The 13,908-nt window shown below is 34.4% G+C and overlaps 1 protein-coding gene across 1 annotated transcript; it reads right to left on the minus strand.

The window, feature by feature from the left end:
- Positions 1-880: 880 nt before the first annotated feature.
- Positions 881-12,672, minus strand: LOC114268855 (uncharacterized). The gene is made up of 15 exons (XM_082869042.1): positions 11,562-12,672; positions 11,310-11,405; positions 9,578-9,643; positions 9,394-9,483; positions 9,227-9,308; positions 7,568-8,301; positions 6,683-6,801; positions 6,070-6,126; positions 5,939-5,988; positions 4,895-5,032; positions 4,748-4,804; positions 3,867-3,900; positions 2,807-2,886; positions 1,465-1,840; positions 881-1,333 (listed from the first exon to the last, which is right to left on the minus strand). The coding sequence occupies exons 7-14, from the start codon at positions 6,797-6,799 to the stop codon at positions 1,783-1,785; spliced, it is 591 nt and encodes a 196-aa protein (XP_082725168.1). The 5' UTR covers positions 6,800-6,801; positions 7,568-8,301; positions 9,227-9,308; positions 9,394-9,483; positions 9,578-9,643; positions 11,310-11,405; positions 11,562-12,672; the 3' UTR covers positions 881-1,333; positions 1,465-1,782.
- Positions 12,673-13,908: the final 1,236 nt, after the last annotated feature.

Below are 13,908 nucleotides of genomic sequence, written 5' to 3' on the forward strand. Positions count from 1 at the left end.
AGCAAACCTCGACAGGTTGGTAAAACACGCCTCAAATTGTGCCAAAGGTGTAGTACCTTGGCGCAACTCCACAAATTGCTTCTTCCCGTGTGGAATGAGAAAAGTTGTCACATCCCCGCATAGGCATCCTAAACAAAGGCTAGCACAACAATTCAGCACACATCAAAAGGTGCCCCTAACAAAATCTCATACACTCTATAGCATTACAACACCAAATGCATTCCACACTACAAGAAATTGCATTTTTTGCAACGCAAGAAAATATGTTGCTAAAAGGGAAAATTCGTCGGCAAAGAGTTTTGCCAACACACAAAGCTACGTTGACAACCCGTAGGCAAAAGTGAGTCGGCAAAAGTTTTTGCCGACGAAATTATCATCGCGTTGGTAAAAGTAATGCCTTTAGCGACGAACATAGTCGTTGTTAAAAGCCTTCATCCATCGTCGGCAATTTACCTTGCGTCGGTAAAAGTCATTCAAATATGGTGATTGTGTGTCACTTTTCGCGACACAAATTTACATGGGCAAAAAATATACTTTTAGCAACAAAATATACGTCGGCAAAAGTAAACTTTTAGCAACACATTTACGTTGGTAAATGTTGCCATTTGCCTACGATTTGTTTGTCGATAAAGCTTCACTTTTGGCAACGAAAAATTAGCATTGGCAAAAAATACACTTTCAGCAACACAATATGAGTGGGCAAAAATAAACTTTTAGCAATACATTTACATCGGTAAATATTGCTATTTGCCGACGATTTATTTGTCGATAAAGGTTTACTTTAGACAACGACAAATTAGCATTGGCTAAAAATACACTTCTAACAACACAATATGAGTGGGCACAAATAAACTTTTGGCGACTCATTTACCAACAAAAATAATTGAAAATAGTTTATATATTTTTATAAGATTTATAGATTTACAAGAGACATTCCTCAGGCACCACTATTACAAACTAATAACATTGATATAAAATTACCTAAAGTTGATGTGCAAGCAAAAAAAAAACACCGCTAATACTGCTTTTAGAAGTAGTGTATAAAACCTAAAAGGGTAAACTCACTAAAATACCCAAATACATCCAAATTGTGAACCCACATTACAAACAACAGATAACACAATGAAAACATGAAACTAACAAAGACAGGCAAAACGACACGAAAAGTATCCACAAACTTATCCAGCAAACCAACATCTAGTAGCAGCCGCTTCACAGCAACATTGCAGCAGCAGCAGCAGCCCAGCAAGCATCAACCACAAGGGCGGCAGCAGCAGACCAGCAGCTGCAGCAGGCGAATCTGATTCATGCATCTCAGATGAGTTTTGTGCATCTGCAACCACCAGGCCAGCTGCATTATTTGACATTCCTTGGGGCATTTCAGAAGAGATGACCAACATGTAAAGGCATTTTAATAGGAGCTACTCAAGCCAAAGAAAAAAAAAAAGAATGTAAAATACCCACTTTGGAGGAGAACATCCTTTCTTCTCTACATGATACAGGTGCATTAGCCTCTTGTACATATGAAAATATTGTCAACTTTTGAATATTGGCTCCGCTTGGTAGATTTTTGGAGCTCGCCCTCCCTCCGAAAGAAAAGGGGGATTCATCGGCTTCAACAAGACCACCCTACACAAAACTTTTGCATTTGCAATTTTGTTGAAGCTCAAGGGTTGTACAATGTGATGGAAAATCACTTTCATGTGTATTTTCAAGCAGGAGGGGCATATTCCTGAATTGCTGCTGCAAGCTTCTTCCGATCCTCCTCAGTTTTTGTTCTTATTAAGAAGGTACGTGCCACAACACTGTCACTGTCAATGTTGTTGTTTCCCACGTCACCCTACAAAAAACACAAGTGAAATTTCCCACTACAAAGTGCATTAAAAAAAATGCTTCAGAAAAATTTCCGTAAAAAACAACCCATGAGAATCCTTCCCACATATATATGTACAAGCGGTGTGTGCAAACGCATTTGCAATTTTATATTTAAATTTTTGGATAGTATGATGGTTGAGGAAAACTAATAGCAATTTTGTACGGTCTGACCAAAAAAAAATTATTCTTATTGTTATTAGATGTGACAGTTACTGAGTGGGAAAGAGTGACAGTTACTAGGTATAAAGACATTCTTGGAAAAAATTAAAAAAAAAAAAAAGTGACAGCTTTCGACCTAACTCAGGTGCACTTTATATAATAGAATAGTTATCCCATTTGTTTATTGGATAAATATCCCATTATCATGCAGCAGAAATAGGAACCTCGATTTGTTAGCCTCACTTATGAATTCAATGACAAGATTTACCATGCCTGGAGCCTTGTATGATACAACCGAATATATTGCAGTAGAAATGACAGATAACAAAACATCCCCGTTTCTTATTTATTTCCCCCACAAAAGTGTATTTTGAATTATTTAATTAAGAAATATTACCGCCGTATGAAATATCGCAACAATGGAATTTTTCTACATGTTCGTCTTGATGCCTGGATATAACAATGCATTTAGCAACACTTTCCCCACCTGCCATAAGCAAAAAGGGAACAGAAGTATAATTGTGGTCGCAATTGAGCTTTCGTTCTTAATTTAGCATAAACCACTGGTGTGTCTCAGCTCTTCCCTATATGGACAGGTGTGTGTGCATGTACATGTAAGTACTTTTTTCACACATGTCAGACAAATAATGAACAAGTAGGAAAAATTGCAAAGAAGAAAAAAACAGAAACAAAAATCAAAAATTCATTACAAACTCAAGATTTCAAGCTGAATTCAACTTGGGAAGAGCAAAAACAGCAAGAAGACACATACGTCATTTCGAACGAGAAATGTTGGCTTGGATTCTCTTGTGCCCTTGTTAACACCCTCTTTACATTTGATAGATCACTTGACTGAACAAAGCAGAAAAGAAAATAACTAACCATAAGAAAATCAAATGTCTTAATATTATATTATATAAAAGCAGGCAGATGTAAACAGTGCCCAACTCATCAATGCACTACACGCTGTTGATGCAAATTACAAGAAGCAATGCCCCGATGAATATTTCAAATATGCCTCTTCTTAAAATTTTGGATGATTAACAAAATGAGTAGATGCAAAATGTGTTTTTCTCTTGGAAAAGTTCCAAGAGATGCAAGTCCAAGTCAATTTTATATTTGTCCAATAAGAAAACAGAGCCAATTCAACCCGGCCAACGAACTTGGGTGCCAGAAGATTCTTATTGACAACAAAATGGACATCAAGGAATGGCAAGTTAATGCTGAATTTAAGCATGGAGAAGTTATTCTAGATGTTTCATCTGATTAGGAAGTGAAAACAAAATTCTTATGGCTGAAAAGAGCTTTAATTTATTCACAGGATTAATGACTTCAGACAGAGTGTAGTTTGGAGGTCCTATAACCAAAAGATTTGATTAGCATCCCACATCAATTAAACTTGAAGGCAACATTCCCAAGCCCTTCACAAACTGCTTCTAGTTCCAATTATAGAGCAGGGTAATAAATAAACTTTCAGCAACTTGTTGACTCCCTCTCTCTCTCTCTCTCTCTCTCTCTCTAACCATTTCCAACTGCAATTTCCCATCTCAAAGTTACTTCTCTTTATCAACTACCAATATATTTTCTATAGATTGACTACAAGATGCAGACAAGACAGGAAGTGTTTCCAGGTAGAGAAACACTGAAAGGAGTGGGAGGGAATTATATTGATTAGAGTTCAAACTTCCAAACAAATCACAAGAGACACTAGAAACAAACACAAAGGAAATAAACTGTTTCTTTTACACTGAAAACAAGTAACAATAAATTAGACAATTCTAAAAATTAGACAATTCAAAGAAATAGACATGTCATCTTAAAAACTGACTAACCTGCATCCAACCTTTCCACTCTTCAGTTTGATGCCTGTTCAGATACAGTATGGATTTTCCTGAGATTGGTGACTTATCATGATGAATCTTGAAAGAAGTAATTGCTGAAACTATGATGAGAAGGAAGTAGAGAAATAAGAAAAGATCCCGATTATAACTCTGCAAAAACAAATGATGGTTAAAAGACAAGCTCATTGGACACAACTTTGATGCAGATGGACCAATTATAACTGAAATAGATACAGAAAACAATAACTGTATATCCTGGCCATTGTGAATTTTATGTGGAGAGATGAAGTCCTCCCTAATTGTTTGGTTACACATCCAAGGAAGCAGAAGAGAGACTGAAGCATCTGGTAGCAGCTAGTCCGTCGACTAGTAATTTTGCTTTTGTTATCTCTCCTTTCTATTAGTGTTGGTTCATTAGGTTATGCCCATATAAGTGGATCAGGTTATGACCTCGCTAATCCTTTCACTTCCTCGTAAAGTTCTGGGATATACATAAATATATATTTTAAAATAACATTTCAAAGTTGTTAAAGAATGTGATATCCACCCATTCCTCTTTCTATATTTTTCACATTGAACTTTTCTTTTTAAGATTTAAAATTGGTCTAGCACATACTTCACCGAAGAAAATAACAAACTCGCGGAATGAAAAGTATGAATTATAAGATGAGGGCATTGGCAAAACCTTTTTGATTCACCGAAGAGAATTGTACGGTCACATAAGTAACAGTAGATCAAAAGGACACCAAATTCAGATCGGTAGGGAGAGAGAACAATAAGAAGAAAAATGAGAGTCAGCTTTCTAACCATGTCCTTCAAACTTACAAAGCTCCAAAACTTATGGTTTTAAATTGTGACGATGAGAGACTTACATGGCTCTGAGTGTCAATCGATTTTCTAGCAAGAAAGTCTCATCCATTAGAAGAAATCTGAAAAGTTAAAGAGCATAAAGAATGTTAAATTAACCCGTTCATATTTCTCATAAATAATCAAAGATGGAAACAGCTATTTTTTCTAACCTGACAACGTGAGATGTGACAGGTGAACTTCGAGCTTTAGGAGAAGCTGACTGGAGACCTCCCCACTCCAATAAAACAGCTCTGTCATCTTCTTTAACTGTTTCATTTGCCAACTCAACCAAGCTGATATCAGAATGCCTGCCAGTAAAACACTAAATGAGAGAGGAAAGGTGGAACGAAAAGGAAAAAAATAGCTAAGTATTTTCAAACAACTATCTAAACGCCAAGATACAATAAATTGGGAGATTGATAAATTCACTCTTTTTTGGCAGATCGGATCCATAGCACTCCTCTCTCACATGGTGGAGCCTGTTATATGAGAGAGAGGGTTGTGTCAGAGACAGGGCTGTGAATTCATAAAAAAGAACTGTGAATTTAACAATTTCCAACAAATTGATTTGAACAATTATACAAACAACTAACAACGCAAAAATAACTTTGCTATAATAATAATAATAATAAATTGATTGTCCAAACGTTTGGAAAAAAAAATGGTAAGCACCTATTTTTATGAAACACTTTAAATCTATTTATTGAATTTTTTAAATGATGAAAACAATACCAAATAGGGCCTATTAAATAAATAAATAAATAAATAAATAACTAACAAAATTCTATCACATTGTCAATAGTAATCACATTGTCCATGTCATGAAGTAGAACACTTCATGAATTCTGTTACTGCAATTATGATCACAAGAATTATCTGAGTTCAGGGTGAACCAAATCGTCAAACAAAGAAGTCTTGCTCTCTGTCCTTCTCCTTCTTCTTTTTTTCTTTTTTTTTTTTTTTTGGACATGATTACAGATAAAAGCTTTCTCTTTTCAGGAAAGGATAACTTAATTATCTCTATTTTCTCAATCAAACTATTCTAATTTCACAAATAGAATGTAGGATCAGTAACTGTCTTTTGTTTGCATAAATGAGACCCAACAATTGTCAAACAAAGCTTATTAGAAACTTGTTAGAAATTTCATGTAAAAACTAAGTAAACAAAATGGAAAATGCTATACGAACAAAAAAAAATTACAAACTTTTCTTACAAACTTTTCAGCTTGCGGTTTTTCTCTAGCTCACTCAATTTGATGTAGTGCTGACACGAGGAAAAAATTGAGAGGTAAGATAATGGTTAAAAATAAGGTAAAGACCAAAAACCAAACTTCCAAAGCAATACCTGTACAAGACCATGAAGGGTCAATTTCGCCTCGTCATCAACATAAATTTCCATTGGCTGAAAGGAAGAAATGTCACAGTAAAGCATATTAGGAGCCTTCCTGAAGGTAATGGAATCCAGCACGAAATGAATGATGGATGAACATCCCTTCAATTGAGATTCCGGTCCATCTGATGTCTCCTTGCAGATATTCTAACTCACAAGAAGCAAGTCCACTATTGCTCAACATATATACTATTATGTAACCAAAAGGAGCCACAGGTAAGACATCCAGCATCAACCCCATTAAAAACCCACACTCAAGGCCTAAAGTAAACAAGAAAATAACTAGGGATGTGAACAAAAGAAAAAATAAGGTACCGAAGAATGAAGAAACTATCCCCACACATCAGACCTAAAGACCGATCTCTCTTCTGCCACTACCCATCCCCTATCACATTACATACTTAGGTAGAATATTGAATAATGGGCATAAACAAAATGCAAAACTGAAAGCATAGAAGGCTACAAGCCTACAACCACTGCATTCCTAACTATTTATCGCCAGCAGAAAGCTGACATTTATGGAAAAGGATTCTTCTAAATTCAAGTAGAACTGGTCATGGGACATTACATCTTGCATAAATTTCTTGCAAACAGGACGGATTTCCTTGCTGAGTGTTGCAGAAAACATCATAACTTGTTTGTCATGAGGAGTCATCTTGAATATCTCCAGCACATCTCTCCTCATGTCTGCAGTACATATGAAGCAGAGAAATTACAAGGTAAGAAAACTTCATCATCAGTCTTGTGAAAAATAATGTCAATTGCAGCTGCAGGTAGTTGTACTCGTTTGCATAGAAAACTTTGGTAGAGAGGAGTCATTAAAATCCAACATTCAAACAAGGGGAAAAAAATAAATTAAATAATAATAATAATAATAATAATAATAATAATAATAATAATAATAATAATAACTGGATAAAGGATGATTATCACAGCCTAGAAAAATTCGGCCCCAAAGTTTAATCTTCAAGATTGCTATTGAGAGGGAAGCTGCATCTTTTTGTGGAAATATGCAAGGCACACCAAATTAAATGTTATCGATATCACAAACACAAATGGTTACACAGATTTACTTTAGGAATTCAGGGAATGTATGGAAGACTGAAGATGATGAAATAAGATATGACCTAAAGCATGGTATGAGCTCAGATTCCAATTTGTATCTAAATATAATTAAAAAGCATAAAAAATTGACCCACAAAGAGAGAGAGAGAGAGAGAGAGAGAGAGAGAAGAATATCAAAGTGACTGCCCAAGTAAAAGAGTGAATAGAATAAACCCATCAAAGTTTTTTTTTTCTTTTTCTCTCCCCCAATATTCTCATGGAGCAAGAAAAGGTATTGCGTAATTATATTTATAATTTAATGCGAAATAGGGGGAAGGCAACTCAGATAGAATCGCAAGGACAATAATTCATAGAAGACAAAAAAAAATACACAAAGATAAACACTCACCTCGTAGTGTATAAGATTGAGGATGTGATATGGATGAGTGTCAACAGTGCCTTTCCCCAACCAATAAACATGTGCACCTTTATCTGCTTTGTATTGAGAGTTAAGGTGGGATGTGTGTGCTCACATATGTGGGTATGCATGTATATAACAAACTGATTCGGACCATAAATCCCTAAAGTTTCACCAATAGATATATGTAAATCTTATAACTTGCATTTTCATAAAGGATATGTAAAGTCCTGCTAATCTTACAACACTACTGCCAGACTTCAACACTGCTTTTTCTGCCTTTAAAAGGACATCTGTCCTAGGGCTCCTCCCAATTGGAACTACTGGACTGTCCTGTATAGCCATGCAAAAATTCTGTTCTTCCCATGCAGTGATCACCCGGTCAAGGCTGTCAATGACCATTTCACTTTGTGCTTTAAATCCCTCAATGGCCATTTGTCTCGACCTGATAAATTCAGCAGCATTAGAACCCACTTCTGGTGGTTGGGTATTAGACTTTCCAACTGTAGAACCATCAGGCATCATCTTTTGGTAGGGGCCGGGAAACACCAGCTAATTTTTTAGCTGTTCTTTTGGCCTTTGCTGCTGCAACAGTTTTTGCATCCAAATATTCCCCAGCATGGTATGTTGAAGCCCAAACCAAGGGATTTTTCTTTTCATCTACAAAGCTCCTCAACATATGCCGAATTGAGTCAGTAGATATCACAGTCATGATACCCAACCTGCTATGTTGCAAAATAGATGAAGACATGACTATAAGTAAAAAAAAATTAAGATAGTATATTTTAAATGTACAATGATTAGTCTCAATTTTTGTTTAGCATTCTGAAGGCTGGTGCAGTTAACCTCAGATGCAAACTAAAGTGGCATTTAAATTGATGATTTGGAAGGGAAGACTTGCACATGATTTCTTACAGGATTCTAGCTTGGATTTGAATCCCAGGTAGACAAATGAAGAATGCGAGGGCCCACTATTGGTGAATATGAAATATCAATGAAAATGGAGTCATTTGAAATCTGTCCCATACAAGCCCAATATCCTACTCCCAAATCCATAATGTAAAGCTATCTATTTTCTTACGTCCCCCATCTCAGATCATAAGCTAGTATTAATGAATTCTAGATAAGTCCTTGTTCTCCAAAGTCATTCAGGCACAGGATGGAAGAAGGCACAGAAGCTACTATAAAGTTCCAAATTAATCTGCCACATTTGCTTCCAGCAATGTCCTAGATAGCAGTTTTTTACTATCTAATATGGAGATTTTTTCCACTTGAAATGGCGAATCCAGAAAGTTTAGTAGAAAAAAAAAAAACACAACAATAAGAAAGTTTTTTTTTTTTTTTTCCAAGATCAACGAGCAGGTGTTACAATCAGCATCAATGATCATCTACTGAAAACCATTCATGCATCATATACAAAATCACTATTGTTGCCACTAAAGAGGGAATAAATGTAAAGTTAATATCTTGACCAGAAACTTTCATATATTTTTGGAGAAGAATAGGGAAAGAAGAAGAAGAAGAAGAAGAAGAAGAAGAAGAAGAAGAAGAAAGATTTTAAAATGGGGGAAGGTTGAAGAAATGCCATTAATTCTCCATGTCCAAAATGTAAAAAGAATACTAATGCTTTCAGCAACAAAATAGATATACCAGCAGTGCTGACAATGTAGATTTGCCACGACCACTGGTCCCACACAACAGCACAGTTACAGATTCCTTCCTTTCCCGAATTCTGAAACAAGAAAACAAATTCTCAGAGTTCAAAATGGAAAAATGAATGATTGAGGTGCGCATTACATGAAAACCAGGGATCATACTTCAAGCTAAAAGCCACAAGTTCCCTTATAGCGTGATGTAAATAGGAAAAAAACCTTCCCTACTCCAGCTTGATGCATCTTCCCTAGTCACTACAAACCAATAATGTAAGTGCAGAAATCATCTGCCTTCAAAAATTGAAACAAAAATAGCAAACCAGCAAACCAGCACCAGAAACACACTAACCTGTTCAAGAACCACATATAATAATATGGATGTCTAAAATAGGTCCAAACAGAGCATATAAACCACCTGGGAAATGGAAACTCAACCAATGTTGTTACAAACAAAAACAATAATCATCCAAGCCATCACAAAAGAAGCCCATGTACAGCTCACATGGGAGAGCAAATCAAAATAAAAACAATATCAAACACAACATCATAACAATTAGTAATGTAACCAAATTAATATCAAATGCATTTCAATATCCCAAATTTTATTTAAATATCTAACAATATTAAACATAAGAATTGTAAAACGTGTCTAACTATATCTAACAATCCCAAACATAATAATTCCAAAAAGTATCTAAATGTTCAACAAAATAACCTATAAAACGAAACAAAGAAAAATAAAATGAATGCCTACGTGCGAAACGACAAATTATCATATCTTTAATGACCATATATGTCACTACTAAATCACGAACATCCACTAAAATAATATCATATGATTTCAAACTACCTAATAATTTTACATTTCAAATTGCATAATAGTTTTAAAAAAATGTTAGTAAGAATGTACATGTTTGACCATCCAGATCTCGATTTCTCCTTTTAGTAACCAAAAAAAAAAAATATATATATATATATATACAGTGAAAGCATATACATTTAGATAAATTTCAGCAATATTCAAATTTTTTTTTTTCAAACAATCCATGTCCACTCACAAGAAAATAAATTTGTTCACATACTTTGTGATTATGTGAACAAAACACAAAATTTTATTGATCTAAAACTTCGAATCCCACACTATTGTCAGTAATTGCACCCATGATTGCAAAAATTTGACAATGTGAATTGCAAGGAGTAATCATGCCAACCAAAATAAATATTAAAAAAATAGAAGCACATCTGGTTATTTATAGTCACATAACAATAATCAAATTATTTACTTAAACATTGTCACAAATTCTTTCTTTGTATGAACAGTAGCACAATAACTTAATTCTCATTAAAATTTGATCATTTGAGGAAATTAAGACTTTGTGAAGCTGGGTTAGCTTCCTTTCAAATAAAATTATATTTTTTTAGTCTGAAAATTAAAATGTGAATCATGCACTTTTGATATGTGGCAATCTGGATCGTAGAACTTTTTACTGCTGATAATGGTAATAACATTATATTGAAATGAAAAAAGAAAAAAAAAAATTCATTACGTTGGATGTATCCTAGATGAATTTTTTACGGATCAATTAATAATGTGATTATTTTATTGGTTGAACAAGTATATATGATATAGGATGATATTTAATGCTTGTAGAATATATCAACACTAGAACAATTTGGGGGGGGGGGGGGAAATCTCTTTGAAACATTAGTTCACAATTGTAACTTGTTTGAGCATTGGTGCTTTGAAATGAGGAATTCAAAATATCATGAATGCAGAGTATTATGTTTTTCTCTCTTTTTCTTTGAAGCTTTTTGGGAGATGATGGCATTTATAGGTTTTTATCGCTTGGGCATTTCTATATGATTTGTCACGTGAGGCTAATGAAGAAGAAAGGCACCTAATGAAGAAAAAAGGCTTAAACTGCAACCTGACAACATCAAATCAACGCATGAGCGAAGGAATTTCTTGAAGGAAAAGACAAGTGCAGAATTTAAGGTAAGCAATTTATGTTTTTATTGATACTATTTTATAAAGGGAGCATTTGATTTGGTGTCCAAATTTAAAGGCTTTGCAATATTACCTTAGGCCACTCCATAGAGCTTCCAAAACAACCTAATCCTAAAGATATGGACGTGTATAATGTGCAATCTCTACAGGTTTCAGCTTAGGTGGAATCCTGGGAAGCCAAGAAGAAAACAAACTAATAAGGTTGAGGTTTAAGAGCTCACTGTTATAGACGCCATGTTTTGAACAATTAAATTTTCAGCACTTTTATCAGTACCATCTTGCATAACATAACTTAAACTTTCATTCAAGCATAGGCTGGACCTACCTGCGACTAATGCAACAAGTACACAACTTTCATTCAAGCATGGTCATGCCTTTCGTTTATCCCCATCCCCCTAGTACACTTCAAGTACACTTGGGTTGTTTCTCTGCCTTTTACTGAATTTGTTTCTTATAAAGGACGGGGAAAGCAAAAGAACACAAACAAAAATATGTTAGTGGTAAAAGAGTCAATTATCCCTTGTAAACATAATTAGGTCCTAGTCATAGGAAAGCACTAAATTTAAGATGCAAATATTACTCAACATTGCTAGGGAATCCTATCGCTTTTAGTTAGGGAAGCTATTCAACTCTTTGGTAATGTCTCTGGGTGTTTAGGATATGGTTTGTTCTGTTTCTTTTATCATGCTTTTGGTTGTGTGAATGAATTATGGTTGGGAGTGACTCTGTCAATTTTGTAGTTATGAATTCACATTTTCTGGATCTGGAGTTTTTAATTTGCCTATCATTTGAATAACACCTAGATGCCTGTTTCTGTTTTTGTTTTGTAAACTTAAATATATAAACATATATATATATACACACACATATTTTTTAGGGGGAAAGTGCAATATTTCATGATTTTAAAAAATCATAGATTTTCAAAAGAAGAAGTACTAAATAATATATTTAGAAATGCTTTAAAAATGATCACAAAGCCAGGGATAGAGACATTTCAGAAAATGTTCACTTACAGAGTACATCAGATCAAAATACAAAATGAGGGCATTGATATACAGATTTTATTCTAAACCTAATTCAATCAAATACCTATAAAACTTACTTCGATTTCACATCAGTAGTTAAACACTCCATATAGCTTACCGACAGTTGCATTTCGAACAGCAAAATCACATGGATATCAAAGACAGATCGAAGAAAACCAGATTAATAATAAAATAAAAAAAACAGGGGCAGTAAGATACAAAGCCAAAAGGGAACAAACCTATAGGGGCAGACTGAAGCACTGATGGTCTCGCACAGCAGCAGCAAACAGCGACAACCTGACGATCAACAAACGTCTATGCAGTGTGCGATTGTGAGGGGGAGAGAACTACGAATTGTGAGAGAAGCCTGTGCAAGAGTGAAAATCGGGGAGAGTGGTGAGGGGGCTTACCTATCTTGGAAAAACAAAGAGCGAATTTTGAGAGGGAACATTCACCGCCTCAACAATTTCTACAGGCAAATCACCAAAACAAAAAATAATAAAATCAATTTTTAGATTTTTTTTTAAAAAAAAATTAAAACTAATTTGAGACCAATAAAAATCAGAAATATATTTTTAAAATTTTAAAAATTATTTATATCCTCCTAAAAGATAAAATTATACAAAAATAATAAGTATTTTTTTATTTTTGCACCAATTTTTTTTAGTTTTTTAGAAAAAAAAATTCTGAAACAAGTTTTTAAAAATAAAACCAAACATATTAAAATTGATAATCTAATTCTTTGGAAAAGTTTAGATTATCTCGAATTAGCCATCTCAACTTAAGAGTTAAGAGTGTGTTTGGGCTTGATGGGTTTATTTTGTGATCTAATTCGATAATCACTTTAATTTTACAATTCAATAACTAGAATATTAAAACTCTTTGAAAAACTAGAATAAAAACACAAATTACTAAATCACCTCATTTCACTAGCAAAACTTTTACCAACGAATAGTGTTATCATCGCTAACTGTTGAAGTCTTTGCCCACACCAACTTGTCATCACCAAATGTAAGCACACTAATAGCAACGCTTATTGTGTTGCTAAAAAATAAGTCTCGTAGCTAAAAATTTTGAAATTTTGGCGCCAACCAATAATTTTGGCGCTTAATGAATGTTATACTTTTTTAGCGACGGTAGTAAATTGCGTCGGTAAAAGTCTACCTTTACCAACGAAATTTGTCACTGTGTCGCCAAAAATATACTTTTGGCTATGAAAATTGACATCGTCGCTAAAAGTAGTCGCGAAAAATGCAATTTCTTGTAGTGCCACATAAGCACTTAGTCACATAATCACACAAGAATTGTGTCCTTAAGATAAAAATTTGTTACGCAAAATCGCAAGAATGCCTATTAGAATGAATATTGATCAAGTGTCCTTCTAAGAAGACCTCCAAGTGTTTAACAGACACAAATCACATCCTAAGGATCCAATTCCATACCCACTTAGCCACATAAACATGTTATCATTTAGCATACTAAGCATACAACATCTCTATCAAGCGAGACGAACCCATTGCGGTGAGAAACACTTTTCACGTACCCAACGTATTCAAACCAAGTACGCTCTGATACTGAGTTATAACGGCCCTAAGTAAATAGACATTCTACTCCATTATAATATTACTGACATGCGGAACACAACAA

This window comes from Camellia sinensis, chromosome 5 (assembly GCF_055761805.1).
Source record: "Camellia sinensis isolate YWXY chromosome 5, ASM5576180v1, whole genome shotgun sequence".
Classification (NCBI taxonomy): Eukaryota; Viridiplantae; Streptophyta; class Magnoliopsida; order Ericales; family Theaceae; genus Camellia; species Camellia sinensis.